This window comes from Ischnura elegans, chromosome 5 (genome assembly GCF_921293095.1).
Source record: "Ischnura elegans chromosome 5, ioIscEleg1.1, whole genome shotgun sequence".
NCBI classification, from domain to species: Eukaryota; Metazoa; Arthropoda; class Insecta; order Odonata; family Coenagrionidae; genus Ischnura; species Ischnura elegans.
This window is the reverse complement of record NC_060250.1, coordinates 85,650,516-85,666,519: the sequence shown is the minus strand read 5'-3', so window position 1 is coordinate 85,666,519 and position 16,004 is coordinate 85,650,516. Positions and strand designations below refer to the sequence as shown.

At 44.4% G+C, this 16,004-nt stretch overlaps 1 protein-coding gene across 2 annotated transcripts in view; it reads left to right on the top strand.

Annotated features, from left to right (window-relative positions):
• LOC124159169 (nuclear hormone receptor FTZ-F1) overlaps positions 1–16,004 on the top strand; it is a 486,808-nt gene that overhangs the window by 457,369 nt on the left and 13,435 nt on the right. For both annotated transcript variants that reach the window (XM_046534791.1, XM_046534790.1), the window contains one exon: positions 1,308–2,209. In XM_046534791.1, the coding sequence (XP_046390747.1) occupies positions 1,308–2,209 (902 nt within the window). The remainder of the gene's footprint in view (positions 1–1,307; positions 2,210–16,004) is intronic.

Below are 16,004 nucleotides of genomic sequence, written 5' to 3'. Positions count from 1 at the left end.
GCCGTACTTCATGACAACATGTGAAAATAAATATGTATAAAAACTCGACGTGTCCATTTATATCCCAAGCATAAATTTGGCAATTTTTTGAGAGGTATTTATGGGGACTCTGGATTTATCTCGCTTAGAAGACAGGATTTTTAGTATTTTTTCCAAAGAAAGTTTGCGCTAGCATTCTCTTTTGCAACCGACGAACAAATGGGTCAGGATTTCCTTATGCCGTTTTTATTCCCATTCTTTATGCCCTCTCCACTCCCTCACGGATGGGCGAATACTCATCGCGTTAGGCATCTCTTTCACATCTTTTCTTTTGATTGATATCGTGGCGAAGGACTGGGTCAGAGCTCATCGGTTGTGGCGGTTTTGGGCTGCATACTCACCCACGATGAGGGATGATGATGTATTCTACTATTGCGACCATATAGCCGCCGCCCTCGGCGAGGCATGTCCGCTACCTCTCGATTATTTTCTCTTGTACGTCCGTAAAGTGTGGGGGTCGATTGCGCAAAGTATGAGCTGGAGAAACGCACCACCTACCGTTTTGAATGCATATTGTAACAAAAAGCTCGGTGGATGACGCGAGCGAAATTTAATAAAATTTGCCCATGATTCATCGTTTAGAAAGTGTTCTCCGCGTCTCAGGACGTCATTAGCGTCCCGATGCACTCGTTTCAATGTGCTACCGGCACGGCTGTGTCAATCACACAGTGATTGCATAGTCTCGCGACCTTCGTTGTGACATATCTGTGCTATCACCTGGATATCCGGGCGATGCATGGATGTTTCACGCCAACGAGGCTGTTTTAAGTTTTGGTTGACGTCAGTGACCCAGATGTTTTATCTATTAATCAGCCTCATCTATTAATCATTTGAAATGCCAGTTTTCCGTTCAAATATTGCATGTCTTCTGTATTTAGTTAAAATCGTAGCGAAATTAACGGAGATACGTTTTTTTGCTGCTATGGAATATTACTAGCATGTATTTTTTTCGTTAAGAAGTCATTGCATGGATTAAGTAAATAATTCCATACCGCCTCTACTATCCTCCAACACATCCCCCTTTCGAACCTCTTGGGAAGAACAGCTTTGCGTATTTAATTAATTACTATTTTATGGATACACCTTCATTTCTACTACTAAGCAATCACTGAACAAACTTGCTAGTCTAAGAAATCGTTCAATCTTGGTTAATTTGGGTTGATGCAGTTATATTTATCCCTCAAATACTATTTTACTCATAAATTGTTTGATTTTATGGTTGCCTTCATGTCGAGATTCTTACAATTTCCTATCTTCTTGCTTTACAGCGGTGAGAGCCGACAGAATGCGCGGCGGAAGGAACAAATTCGGGCCCATGTACAAGAGAGACCGCGCCAGGAAGCTTCAAATGCTCAGGCAGAGGCAGCTCGCCATCCAAATCGTCAACAGGTCGCACCCTATGGGGTCGGCCGGTGCCTCAGGGGCGTCTGGCGTCTCCGGCACGCTAGGCAGCGAAGCCCTCAACCTCGGCTACAGCACGCAGGGCTTCGTGAGCTCGGCGGGTGGCGGTTCAAACCTCCACATCAAGCAGGAGATCCAGATCCCACAGGTATCATCGCTAACCTCCTCGCCGGACTCGTCGCCTTCGCCTATGGGCGGTGCGACGCAGAGCGGCGCGGGGCCTGCCGCCGGCGGAAACGGCGGTGGAGGCGGCCAGGGAGGTCAAGGGGTCCAGGGCACGACGTCGGCGGCGTCTGCGGCGGCAGCGGCGGCGGCTGCGGCGGCGGTCGCGGCCGCGCAAATGGGTGGCGGCGGGAACGCCGGTCCCCTGGTCCTCGCGTCCGGAGCAGAGCACAAGCTCTGGTCCAGCCCCAATTCGACCACGCCGTCCCCACACTCGCTGTCCCCGAAAGCGTTCCACTACGAGGGCGTGTTGTCCAACGGTGGGGAAGGTGGCGGAGGTGCGGCGGGAGCGGCAGCGGGTGCGTCCAACTCGGCCGCCCCCGGCACCCCGTCCGCGAGTGTGGTTAAGGTGTCGCCACTTATCCGAGACTTTGTGGCGGGTGTGGACGACCGGGAGTGGCAGAACTCGTTGTTTGGTCTCCTCCAGAATCAGACGTACAACCAGTGCGAAGTGGACCTTTTCGAACTAATGTGCAAAGTGCTCGACCAGAACCTTTTCTCCCAGGTGGACTGGGCCAGAAACTCCGTCTTTTTCAAGGACCTCAAGGTAAATATGTCCTCAAGTGTTGCCACCTTATATTTAGTGAGTGAACCATGTGTGGTAAGTAATGAGCTGCTGGTGTGGTGTTGTGGGCTCGGCAGTCATGATGGTGGGAACATTTGTGTGGCCGATATTAATTGAAATTACGCAGTATATGTTTACTTGTATATGCTTGCTAATTCTTAACGATAAATGCGGCGTGGGACGATCGTCACAATGGCGTCTCTGCTTTAATGTCTTCGATTTTCACAGGGTCCGAAGCTGTCATTTACATGCCGATGACCTTATTGTTTTCTAAGCCATTGTTCGGAAATTTGGGACTATTGTTAATGTATGAGGAGTTTTTATGAAGGACCGAATGATATGGGGGACACCATATTATCTCAACGGGCCGACCTTCTACTGGTCATTGCGTCAATAAACATCATATCCTGGGGTTGTTCCAATTTCTATGTGTTTTTCCTCGTCCTTCAATTCACTGTGGCACTTCCGCAGTCCTTGTGTGCTTGGCTATGTTCTGCATTGTGTTCAGGGCTCAAGAGCGTGATATAATAGTCTGATCATAGACGAGTAGACACTCAAAATTTTCCTTCTTTGTCTATGTCCGGGGATTATCGTCGTAGCATACAAATGATTTGTTGCATTTTGAAAAAAATAGGATATTTAATTCAATATGAACGCCTTTTTTTCATTAGTATCGATTTCTGTTGCTGCGCTTGACCCTTTTAATGTGCCATTTTTTGAATTCGATGCATGTGGTTTTTGTGTGTTCAAGAATCGGTCTAGCGACTCAGCCAGTCAGTTCTTATGTCTATTTTACAGTTCGTTTATTTTCAGTTTTTTTCCGAATAGATTCGGTATGCCGTGGTTGTTTTGTTATCTTTTCAGTCATAATTTCCCTTGGAATTCCGAGTATAGATATCCCCTTTGTATCGGTTTTTAAGTTATAATTCCACCGATATTCTGATTAATACCTCCAAACGTACCCATAATTACGTAAAATTAGTTGTGTTACACCCTGTCATGGCAACGGGCCCGAGGCCTCAGACGTAACACTCCGAACGTCCCTTGACAAAGCATCTGTATGTCAGTTAGCTATACCACGTGGAAGACACCCTCACGTATTCGTCCCCGATTGGAATCTTCTCCCCTCGGCGACGAGGACTATCAAAGCATCTCCCCCTACCGTTGTGCGTGATAGATTTTTCTATTTTATTTTCGAATTCACCGCGAGCGAAGCCCCGTTCATGTCGGGAGCCGGAAGTGACGCCACGGCTTCCGGTTTGACACGGCGCGGCGGGTGCATGTCGTCTGTGCATGTGTCCCTCCCCCTCGGAGCATGTGCATCGTTGCATTTCCCGCTTCTCTCTCGCGGCCTCGATGAGCACTGCCTCTTGGTTAAGGATGCGCACCCCTCTGCGAGTTAGTTATTCTGGGTCCTCTTACGCTGCTTGGACTAAACCATCCATAATTAGGTTGCTCTCGGGAATCAGCTTTTTACGGAACGTACAGGCATACATTTTTTGCGGCTCTCCTTCAAGTCTTGTTCCAAATTCCGAGTCTAGATCTTTCACTGTGATGCCTGTTAAAAATAACTACGTTTTCTCGTAGTAGCTACTCATGATTTCTCATTTATTTTCGGGGAGAGTTCTTTGATCTTTATGAAAAATTTGTGCGCAGTTTTTTTCGTCAGTGTTGCTTTTGCTGGCCTTTTCTTTTCCTGTCCCATTTATTTACCATAGTCCTTTTTCATTTGACGTTAATGCTTATGCGTTGCAGTTTGACTGTAATTAGTAAGGCCGTGGTAATAAGTGGTCCATGGAGAGGACAGAAACAATAACATTAAAAATATCATGGAGATAAGTCTTCTCCATTATCGATAGCAAACACTAGAAATCGCGGAAATACTTTTTACTGGGATTTTTTTACTTCTCTGTAATGTCGCCTGCGTACTCGTACCAGTATGACAATACGGAAGTTCTCTCAATTCCGGTTACTAAATGGCAGTCTAGGCAATTCCAGTGGCCAAGGTGGTGTCCATTTACTTCCTGTTTATTCACTACCGCTCTGATAGTTCACTATTATTTGCCAAAAGGAAGCCTTTTATATATTTATCCGAATCATTTACTATCTCTCTTCGCGGAAATAACTACATGCTGTTTGCAAAATTTAATGATGGTTACATTTATCTCCGTTTTTTTCACCTTCTCTAATATTCTTTATTTTTATGGGGAAGACTGGAAGCAATACGGTCCATTATTTTCCCCAAGTTAACATTAGCCAAAAAGAAACCTTAAGTGAGTGCATAATTACGCTCACCCTCAATAGGTGTCAATAAGCTTCGCTGAACTTCTATCCATCAGTTTGCTATGTGCAGATGTCCTACTGTTTTCCATAAATTTGCTGATGACTTTAATTTATCTTATGAATTAATTTTTATATTAAATAAATGTACGAATTTAAAATTCAAAAGCGTTAAATTAACAGTTTTCCTGTTGTTTTTTTTTATTTGGTCCGTTTGAAATATTTTTTAATGGTTCTTCATTAATTTTTTTTATGGGAGTGCTTTTTAGAGTTACGGTTCCTCATTTTTTCCCTCCCCGCTCAATTCGGGTGGCCTTGCCCCGTGTCTCCCTATCTGTCTCCCCCGACCCTCTGCGGAAGCAGCAACACACAACGTCGATCACGCTCTGCTCCAATAACACTCCCAGCGGCAGCGGGTGGAGTGGGGTTATAAAATGAAGGTCCTTCCCGATCCATTTTCTTCCTGCCGGAAGTGGTCGATCTCACGGCGGCTGCTGTGCCATTCCAGCTTCTTCTTATCCCCCTCCTTCCTCCCTTCCCGAATCCGCCGTCGTGGCTTATCCTTGATCCCTTCCGCGCCTCCTCCTGACTTATTCGCGTTTGAAGGTCTTTCCGTCTCCTCCGCGCTTCCGCGTCGCGACGGCGGGATATCTCTGCCCAAACAGTAAGTGCTTTGCCGCCGCTTCTCCCCCCTCCGCGACCCTCTTTCTCCTCCCCACTCCCACTGTGTATGTCGTATTTTTTAATCGACAGACGTGTGGTTGAGTCACGGCTCGATAGCGTGAGTGAATCACGCAAAAGTGTCTTGTCCATGTTCGATGTCTCTCACCTCAAACCTTTGCTCTGCCAGGAATTCTTCGCATTACGCACATAAAAAGCTTACCTGTTGGGAGTGAAAATGGATCGAAGAATAGCAAATATATCAATATTCTAGTCGTGATGTAGTAGGTGCATTCATTTTTCCATTCGATTGAAATTTTGATCATATAGAAAAAGACTGTATTTAATAACGTGAATGTCCATGAATACAAGGTCTAAAATCTTCAGAGCTTTGGTATGCCAAGGAGAGACCATTTGTTGGGTTTATCACTTAGGCGTCTATGTATTGATACAGGATATGGGCTAGTTTTTTCCTTTTCTGTGGTGGGCAGTCCAATAGCGATTTATATGAGAAAATATTTGAAATAAATTGTTCCAGTCGTTAAAACATGAGGTCTTGGCCATTGCACAGAGTACTACGCCACCCAGCATTATTAGTCAAATTCATTGAAACACATCGTATTTTCCTGCTGTTAATGGAATTCTTCGCAAAAGATCATTCGTTTGTGCCTTCGCCGACGTAATATAATGAAAAAGTGTGTAATTAACATTTGATTTCGTAGGGCTCGTTTGTTTTGCTTTCTGTTTAGATTTGGCCTTACATTCTAGTTTAGCGGTGTATTTTCTGCGGAGACGCTGGCTCTCCCCTAGCGAGAGAGCTCCTTCCATTCCCGTTCCTTTGTTTTTTTGTGCCACGACGTCTCCAGTTTGTGGGGGCGCGAGGAAGCGTGAGGGAGCACGGGCGACAAGGCGAAGGGAGGACGATGTCGGCATCGGTGACGTCTGTTCGAGGCGTGCGGGGGAGAAGGCGGACGGTGACGTAGGCAACGGCACCTAATAGACGAGAGAGGCTGAGAGAAAGAGTTAGGGGGAGGAGAGAGAACTAGTACGAGCTAGGAGCGCATGGGTTCCCAGAGGACCGTGTGTTGGTGCGGTCGGGAGTAGTGACTGTGAGCTTGGCTGCCCTTGCGTAACTGGAGTGTGTTGTACCGAGAGCGGCAGTGGGGTGGGGGGAGTTCTCTTGCATGGGGGTGGTGGGGAGGGAGTCCGCCATTTGCGGCAAGCGTTGCCAATTCTCTCACTCCTTGTCTGCGACGGCGGTGGCGTGGATGTGAATGACAATGCACCACGGGAGAAGAAAAACTCCTCATGTTTTCCCTCCATCCCAACCCCATACCCTTCTTCACGGCGCGTATCTACTCTGGAAATGGTCGAGTGCTGTTTGTGTGCACCTGTAGACTCTCCGTTGGTGCTAAACGAGAGCGTGGGCTCCCGGGAGATATTTATTTTCTCCCCTGCTTATCCACAAACGGTCGTGAGGGGTACGGATGCGAATGTTTTTGTTTGGTGAGGAATTTCTGCCACGGTCGTGAGGGATGTTCCCTGGAGACGAATATCTGAGTGCCAATTAGGAATTGTGCCAAGTTGGAATGAAAAAAATGATGTATTATTTTAATTGGAAGTTTTATTGCCTCCCTCTTGGCAAAATTCCCTCAGAACCTCTAATTTATTCATCTAATGTTCCTCTATTTCATTCTGAAGACATGGCACAGTAAGCCTTTGAAACGTTAACTTTTAACTCGGCATGGTGGACAGTCGGATTTGAAGAAACGATGACCAGCGGGGGATGGATATAAAATTCATTGGCAGTTTGAGAAATTTGGCGTTTCAAAAGTCATAATCGTGGAAAATTAATCCATCTACGACGTATTTTGACGGTCAACAAGAATTTTCATACAACAGCCGAATAAAATGTAATTCTTGAGATGCAGATGCGTTGGTTATCGACGTGGTCATTGAAAAATGAAATTCTATCAAAGTACTTATTGTCCGCCGTAGACTATGTAAAACGATATGCTTGATCACTGTGTTGCGTCACTCTATGGTCGGCGTCCTTAGCGAGGAATAGATCGTTCATCATGTGCACTTCATTAGCATCAGCTTCCAGTGGGGTGGTGTTTTTCTCAGCGGTCGTGACATGCGTGGAGAACGTGGAAATACGACCATGCGCGTATGTTGAAATTGTTTTATTCAAGAAAATGCTTTGGGATCTGAAATGCTAAAATGGCGTATAGGAATACTTAAGTCTTGTCGTCACAGAACGACAATTTATAGTAGACATGTTTCATTTGAGCGTTTTATTGCCTTCTTACACGCCTTGAATCATCCTTTTTCAACCAGGTTTAGTTTCGCCAGGTGCATCGAAGGAAATAACGTAAACAATTTGCGTAAATCTTTCGTATTGTATTGTTTCCTCAGTACAGACTTTCCGCCGTTAAATTCCTAACCTACTCTAATTTTATTTTATAATTAGATAACCGTTAGTTTCTGGTAGGTTACTCAAGGCTTTGGAGAGCGCACTTTATCTTGAAATATGTGTTACGTCATGTGAGTGTGTCTTTTACTTTTCTCAATTCAATTCAGCAGTCTTTGGGATCGAATCTGTTGCCATTGGTGCCGTGGGAGAACTTAAGTGTACAATCGGAACACTGATTTGTATTTCGTTGGAATTATTGGGGCGTATGGAGTTTTATTTTCACGTGGCAGAGTTTTGGTACGAGGTGAATATTTTTCCCACTTCGTGGACCCCTTTTGTTGCTCAAGTAGTCTCGCCAGTTATCCCCTCATTTCCTCTTTTACGACGCGCTCCTTTCTTGGAATAATGGAGGCAGTATCTGCCGGTGCGCCCCTCTGTGCCCTATTTCCTTCACCAATCTCTACGCATTGGCTGTGCTTGAGCTGATTTACGATTAAATGATCGAGGGCTTGCCTGGAGGTATTTTTGGTGTTCATTGTTAATTTAATGGCAGTGGGTGAAGTATGTAGCAGTCTGCGTACTTTTTCCATTGATATTTTAAAATTGGTGGGCATTAAAGATAGTAAAGAAAGCTCACAGTTGTTGAGAAGGGATGTAGATGTTTTTACTTTACCTTAGACGAAGTCAGTGTCGTTGAGGAGGATAATGATGAATTTATAAGTACATACAGAGATACATCTAACCAATTTAGAGTTGATGGCCATTGATTGTGTATTATTTTCATCATGCTAGTTATATCATTAAAAAATAATAATGTGGCCTCCTCTTTCGTTGAACAAAGCCGGCTCGAGATATCTCTTCAGTCTAATTACAAATTAATTTTCTTCTTTCTCGCTTGCTGGCTCGAATTCTGAATTCGATTTTCCTTTTGCCTAAATTACTACTCTCTTCGGAAATCATCTAAGAAGCAATAATTTGACAGTGAGAAACGTTGATGTAACGTACTGCACGGGGACGTTGAAGTTCTCGGTCGGGGTGAATAATAATTTCAAATTTCGTCGCGCGTTACGTCGCGTCGTCCTACTACTAGCGGCGGTTCTATAAATAGTTGTATGTGGGTTGCAAGCGTGTGCCCCAGTCCGCTTGCCTGCGTCAGATCTGACTAGTTCAAGTTTCATTCATGGGCATAGGCGAGGTTTCATCGCGGGGCGGCCAGAGGAATGAATCGTTTAGATAAGAAGAGATTAGTCTCGATCAGTTACTCCATTTCGTATATTCATGCGCACCACGCGTTTGGGGACGCAGAGATGAAAGTCTTATAACTCTGCTGCCTTGTCGGCAGCAGATCGTTTTCACTGTCGGAGACAGCCTTAGTTTGCGTCGTCTTATCTTCCAGTCTCTCCTCCCGGTTTCGAACTCGGTCCGTAATCAACCATGCCCCTCGCAGTCGACAGCCAGCTCGTATTGACTTGTGCGTGTTCACGGGAGACGCGGCTGGAATCCCACCCGAAGTGGGTCAATGGCACGGCGGCAGAATCTCTGTCTCCCGCTACCGAAAACGTCACCCCTCTCATCCCACCCCACGAAGTTATAGCGTGCTCTTGCCGTATCATGCATTACGCTTGCACAACTCTCTCTCTCTAGGCGTTGAGGTGGTGTTTGCATCGGATCCCGAGGGGAGGGAAATGGCAGTGTTGTCTTGTGCTAAAACCCGGAGTGCCTATTTCTAGAGCGAGAGGCGAGTCGTCGGAGAAAGTGAAAATCGATGACGCAAGGTTGGCCGGAAGAATTTCAAGGTGGTGTGCCGCGTGCATATTTTTTCCTCTCTTTTCGTGGCCACAGCGGTGGCGCCCCCTCGTGACATAATGAACGGGGCGGGATTATGTCCCGCTTGTGCCCGGGTGACATCGATTGTTTGGAGTCACCCCAGCAGCGTGCTGCTACGAGAGTGGCGATTCGCGGTTGTTTTTTTTAACGTAGTTATGAAAAAAAACCTCATTGAATTAATTCGTTTAGCGTTGATGAATGAGTTGACGTGTGTGGTATTGTACAGTTAGGGGCATGGGTTGTTTCATAAAATTTGTTATCGATTTTAATTTTTCTAAGTACCGATTTGTTTAGTCTGTCCTCATTAGTATATTGGTTAATTTATTCCTTTCGGGTATAATTTTCATAAATGTAATTTTGTGTAATGGCAGCCTAAACTCTATGAGACACTTGCGCATAATGTAATTATCAGAAACTTACTTATAGTGTTTAGAACTATGCGTGATAAGACACCAGAAAATACATTAGGACTTCGCTTAGAATACCAACCATTATGGTTCAGGTTTCACCTTAAACTGACATCAATGGTATTTTGTGTCGAATTTGTAGAAATACTTCCTGGAATACAGAATTTAGGAGTTAATTGTCTCCCTCATCTTTTAATGCAATAGCAAGGATTACAACTAATTATAAAACAAATGTTGAATGAATCTCGTGAATTATGTTGAGAAAAATACCATGTAATTGGTATTTAATTCTAGCCTTAATTTAAGAGCACTCAAGCATTGTTCACTGGTGTTTCTGGAAGCAAGGATGGCCACGATTCGCCATCTCTTGGGAACCTTCCGAATTTGAACGTGGGCCAATATTTACAACCCGAGTGATTTGACTTAAGGGTGACGGTCTCCTAAGTTGAAATTTTATTCTTTCCACTCCAGACGCACGGTTGTTAGAAATCGACCGTGCGTCTATTTTTGAAAGCATTGAAACGAGACACGTCACTTCTTTTGCCTCCCTTTCGCTAGCGTAGGTAATATAACATAAAAATTTCGGGCATCATCGAGGCATATTGAGGGCTAAGCCAAGCAAGAGGACAATTTTAATTTCTTATTATCACCAGTGATCTGCCAAATTCCCTAGTACCACTCAAGTTAAATTCTTTGATTTCTGGTGTGTGTTGAAAGTAATAGTATCGATTATTTTTTGCGAATTATGGGTATCTACGGTCGTAGATTAGTTCAAGATTCGCCGGCATGGTGCCGGAATTTTGGTACCATTAACTATGTTCAACTATCGAAAATAAGCATAAAAATATCCATTGAATATTCCGTATAAGCACTAGAATAAACAACTTTTTATTTTTCATTCGGGGAGTAGTCGGACAGAAGCAAGATCTACCCCTTGTTTAGGACTGAGAAAGGACCCCGGAATAATGATAAGTGACGGTGGTTGCCTATGTATTCAGGGGCTTGCGCTGTTCTTGTTAGCCATTACGTTCTAGTCTCGAGGAAAGCCAAACGTTTGGTAGCTAATTTCGATCCTGCCTTTAATGTAGTTTTTTATATCCCTAACATATTTTATCGAAACTCCTTGTAATCGCTCTTCACTTATCGCTGTAAATCCCTTTAGTTGCCCAGCGTAAATTTCTCACTATATTTGTATTCATCGTCGAGGATTATTATACCAAATATTCTGAAATTTCGGGGAGAATAGTGTCAGATTTAGATCTTTATTCCCTCTGCTGACTCAATTGTGATTATAGACTCTTAAATTGCTCGTAGTGCCGTGAATTGCTTAGTCATGCGAGTTTATCGAAAAGCTATACGATGTTTTTCCACAAGTGCCCTTGCGCTTCATGTGTATTGGAATTTCTTCATTTTCACTTCGAATTCCTTGCATATAGGCGTGAAGTTTTTGAAATTTAACCTCATGACATTAATTTTTCTATGCCTATCAAAGTGCAGCGTTTGAAAAATGTCTCGGTCAAAGCGTGATAAAAACGGGGAAGCATTTAATTCTTCGTTCCTTTTTATCAAATTTAGCGTTAACTTTTTTGTCGCTCGTTGTTTAACCCTCTTTTCCTCTTAGAGTGTGGAAATGAATTGTATGGGAATATGCCGCGCCAGCAGCAGCGAACTGACTCTGTCGAGCTGTTGGACGTCTGTTATGTCGTGGCACTCAACATTTTGCGCCTATTCCTTTAAAAGGAACGGTGTGTGCGAGGTTCGCTGGGGTGTGGAAGGAGGAGATATGGTGGAGGGTGGGGGGAGGTAGGGTGAGTCTCGAAAAGGCGGAACGGGGGTAGGGGAAGCGATGACTCGCAAGTCACGAATGAGTGTGCCTCGTCCAGTCCAGAAAGAATCCCGGAGGTGGAGTGTGGGGGGGATGCGGGCACTAGTGAGAGGGGTGCGGGAAATGCGGGTGGGTGAGGTTTGGGGGAGTGGGTTACTCCACATGCGGGTGGTGGTGGTGGGGTCTCGCTGTCGGCCGGACTGGCGTCAAGGTTAGGAATTTTGGTGGAGGGGGGTTGAGGGGTGGAAAGGAAGGATTGTGGGTGGTAAGTTCCCCCCATTCTATCCGCACTCTACTGTGCCTTTACTGCATTGTACAGGTTGTTGCGCTGTGTTATAGTTCTGTTTTCCACCACTAAAGCCTAAAAAAGTGTTCGTAAAATTATCGCTCGAGGACTTTCAATTTTGTGTTGCTGTTTTTTTATTTTGTTGTTGTCAACGTCATACACGGCATATGCTATGATTGATTTTATAAAATTCGTTTAAAAGGCTGTTATAATTGATAGAAATGACAATGAACAATTTTGCGATAGAAATCAACTGTATGCGAATTTATAAAGTCAATTGTCTAATGACCAAAAGTACAAATCTCGGGAGCAAATTCTGTCCGACAGATTTTGGAACTGTTATTAACCCTTCGCTAAGTTCAGACAACTCGACCTGGAAACTTACTTTTTACTCACACAACCCACTGTCCACCTGTGGATGCTCCCCATTTGTCTTCAGTCGTCCTAGCGAGCTAGGATGGCGGTTTCATCTTCAAATTTTCATAGATTTATTCTCCCTCAAGTAATTTTCGTCCATCCCTCCGCCCTTTTTCTTGTCACGCCTTTTGGTCATTCTCCAAACCCTCTTGAGTTAGTTTTGGCCTGAGCCTTACGTCTCGAGAGATACCGTTATGTTTGGTCTCACTGAGACCACTCTCGTCCGGGCTTTCTCGCCATGGTAGGCAGAGGATGGGATGGCGTCTTGTCTCACGAAAGTGAAACCTGTTTACTGTGACATAATATCCGGCCAAACATGGCCGTCGCTCGACACTCGTCTGCTAATTTTCTATTTAAATGTTTTACGTAAATCATTTAAAATTTGTAAATAGAGTGTCACAATAATACGTTTGCCGTATTCCTATTTTTCGACTTGTACGAGACAATTCGCTCGCCTTCGCTGAATTCACGTTTTGAATGTATCCACAAATAATCAGCTGGTCCGATGAAATTGGAAATCATAACAGTTGGGTTGAACGAATAGAATACTTACTAGTTTTTAACACACTTCAGCTTCGCCTCCTAAGGAGATGCCACAAATTTCTGTTTTGGGTGGAATCAGGATATTTGAAATATCATCGGAAATATAAGTTTTTTTTTAAGAATATACCCACTAGTCACGTGTGCGATTTTAACGATCTATCTAAAGGATATCAATCGGATTGGGAAGTTCGGTCTTCTGTTTTCCCGTGGTAGTGCGGCAAAGTCCCGTGAATTTCATTTTTTTCGTATCGTCGTCTTTCGCAAGTCCTTTCGCGATCAGGGTGCTAGTTGATCAAGTGTGAGAGTCGCAGTCTTGGACACGTGAGCGAGGAATTCCCCGAACCGGATACGGTATTCTTTTAACATACCTTTGCCTATCCGCCATGGTGTGCTCTGGAGATGGCTGGAACAGACTTGGATTGTTTTTCTTTTTCTTCTTATTTCGCGTATGTGCGTCGAGAGTACAATTACTGCGCATTTATTCTCTTGATAGTTCTTTACATCGGTGAACGACAGGGAGTGCTATTGGAATGACTACACGGGATTCTTGTGGCCTTTGCGCGTTGATGTGCAATTTGCGGACGACGGTTGTCCCCCCTTACCGTGAGGGATTTGAATCACGAACTTACCTCTTTAGCGTGAAAACTCGTATCACTAACTTCCTCTACGCAAGAAAAGGGTGGGATCGAAATAGGATTCCCATGTTGACTAGCAGTTGAAGTTTTTTTTTCCATTTAACCTCGGAATGAATTGTGCTGAGAATTATGAGTTTTAAAATATGCATCAGAGCGCGTTTGAAGATGGGAATGTAAACAATTGTGATTGTTTCCCTTTAGCAAAAGAAGTAATTTTGCGCCCTATTTTAGTTTTAGTGTTTTTAAATTAATATTTTCTGACCAGAAGAACATATAAATTTTCGTAAAATTTGCAAAAAAAATGGTACCATCTTTTCCTCACGCGTCGATCAAAAGACATTGAAAACCAATATTTAAATTTAATATTGTTACACCTAATTTTCCAATTCTGATCCCTTGTAATGATGGTGTTCGGTTGTGTATTATCCTGTGGTCGCAACTCCCGCGGCAACGTATTAAGAGACTCGCGGTTCAGAGCTAAGCTAAAGGTCTCCAAGCTGAGAAAAGCACGTGTTCGGTTAAAGAAAAAGGGGTTTTCCGAGGGTACAAAGGAATGAAGAAGGGGATTGGTGGGTGAAGGGTCAGGCACGTATCCCTTAGGTGACGTATCGGGGCAATCGATCCTCGCGTTAGCAGTGCATTTGTTTCAGTGCGCCCTCGGAGACGCGTGGTGAAGAGAAAGCGGCGACGAGTCCGGGGGGAGGAGAAAGTGAAAGTGGTATGAGGTGGTTGTGTCTGTGTGCCGCAAGAGCAAGGTCGAGTTCCCTACAATTATATATCGCCAAGGCGGTCGTGTGGTGGTGGGAGAAAGGGGAGGGATCGGGGCCAAGTTCGAGGCAAGCGTACCCTCGTTCTATATATCCATCACTCTCCCTTTTCTCCCCCATTTCACTCACTCATCGTCCCCGAAGCTTTCTCTTCCTCTCGCGAGGGGGCAGAGCCACTGCCGCGCTGCGTTGCGAAGAGGGGTGGCGGCAGCGTGGGTTATCTTTCCCGCCCGTTTCCCCCACTCTTGTCTCGATTTCTCGCGACTCGCGTCATTCATCTGTCTTTTCTCCGCGACGCGTTGCAGATGGCGCGCGATCTCTGGATTCAAAACCGATCTTGCATCTCTTCCGTTTTCTTTTTGTCGCGTTGTAACTTCTATTTAAAAAGTAGTTGTGTGCATGACGAGCTCCAACTTTCGATTATTTCTTTTAACCCCCCGTCTGAAGTTAGTCTTTCATTTCTTACAATCCGGAGAGTTGTAATTCGTTCTCTCAGCCGTCATCTTCGCCGTCGTCTCTTGAGTATTTCTTCGCTTTAGTTTGCAGTGGTAAAAGGTACTGGTTCGTATTTAGATGTTTTTATTGCACCTTTTCGTGCCTCTTTCCATTCCGATTCTCGGCTAGAACAAATTTCAATTTTCTGAAACGATGTCATGATGCAAAAAGACCAGACCGATCGTAGGCGCTGATGCGTGACGCTTGAGACGTGTCAGCCTTTCACGCCTTAATGTGGTGTCCATCTTGTTTAGACAGTTGTACGAGGTAAATCGCTTACTAGGTAGTGGGGGCAATTTGAGTGTAAAACTTAATTATTCTAATCAGCGATAGAGAATGAGGATATCTAGTGATACCTAATTTTACTTCTCATTCAACCAGAGGCAATAACGTCGTGCTGTAGGGGGTGACGAATTTTTTCTTTAAATTTTCTACATTTCTTATTGATTGCTGGTCGTAAGAAAGAATAGTTGAAGTCTAATTCCTGCACGATATAATACTGTAACTTCTCTAAGTTTCTTATTCTGACATGATCGTCAAATTTTGGCATTTTTGTCGCTAATTCTTTAATTGAATTAGCCTGTTTTGTTTACGTCAAGAGGTAGAAATATATCTATCGTTGCGTTAACTGTCCATCGTCGTTTATTGGATTCACAGTTGCGAGAATCATGAAGAAATTTAATTTCTTTTGATATTCATTACCAAACAATCTGAAAAATTGCGAAAATAGTCTGGATATTTGAGAAAGTGATATCATTTGAATTTGGTACTTGAATGACTAATATGCCTCCCTTTGGCGTTCTCTAGGTCCCTCCCACTCTTTTCCCAGAAACCCATCGCCAGAGCGATCGTATTTTACTCCACTTCCCCGGTGTGAAGAACTTTCTATTGCGACAATAGTTGTGACCTTGCGTCGGAGTTCTCTTGGTTGAGCCAACAAACCCCTTCTGCCACCACCGCAGACAAGTCCTATTCCCTTGGACGTTGTCCACCCTTCAGGGTTCCCACGTAGGTATTGTCTCCGCAGGGCTCCTGGATGGATTTATGAGCGTCGGTAGGGCTGAAAGAGAACGTTGTTGTGCGTTGTGTTGAGTAAAGTTTTTGTTTAGAGCCGCTTCGCAAGGGGACCTCTCTCTCGGGAGGAATTTTCTGAAAGTGAAACGTTTTTATCCTCCTCCTCACTTGCGCCCTCATCCTTTATTCCTTTCAGAGGGATCTA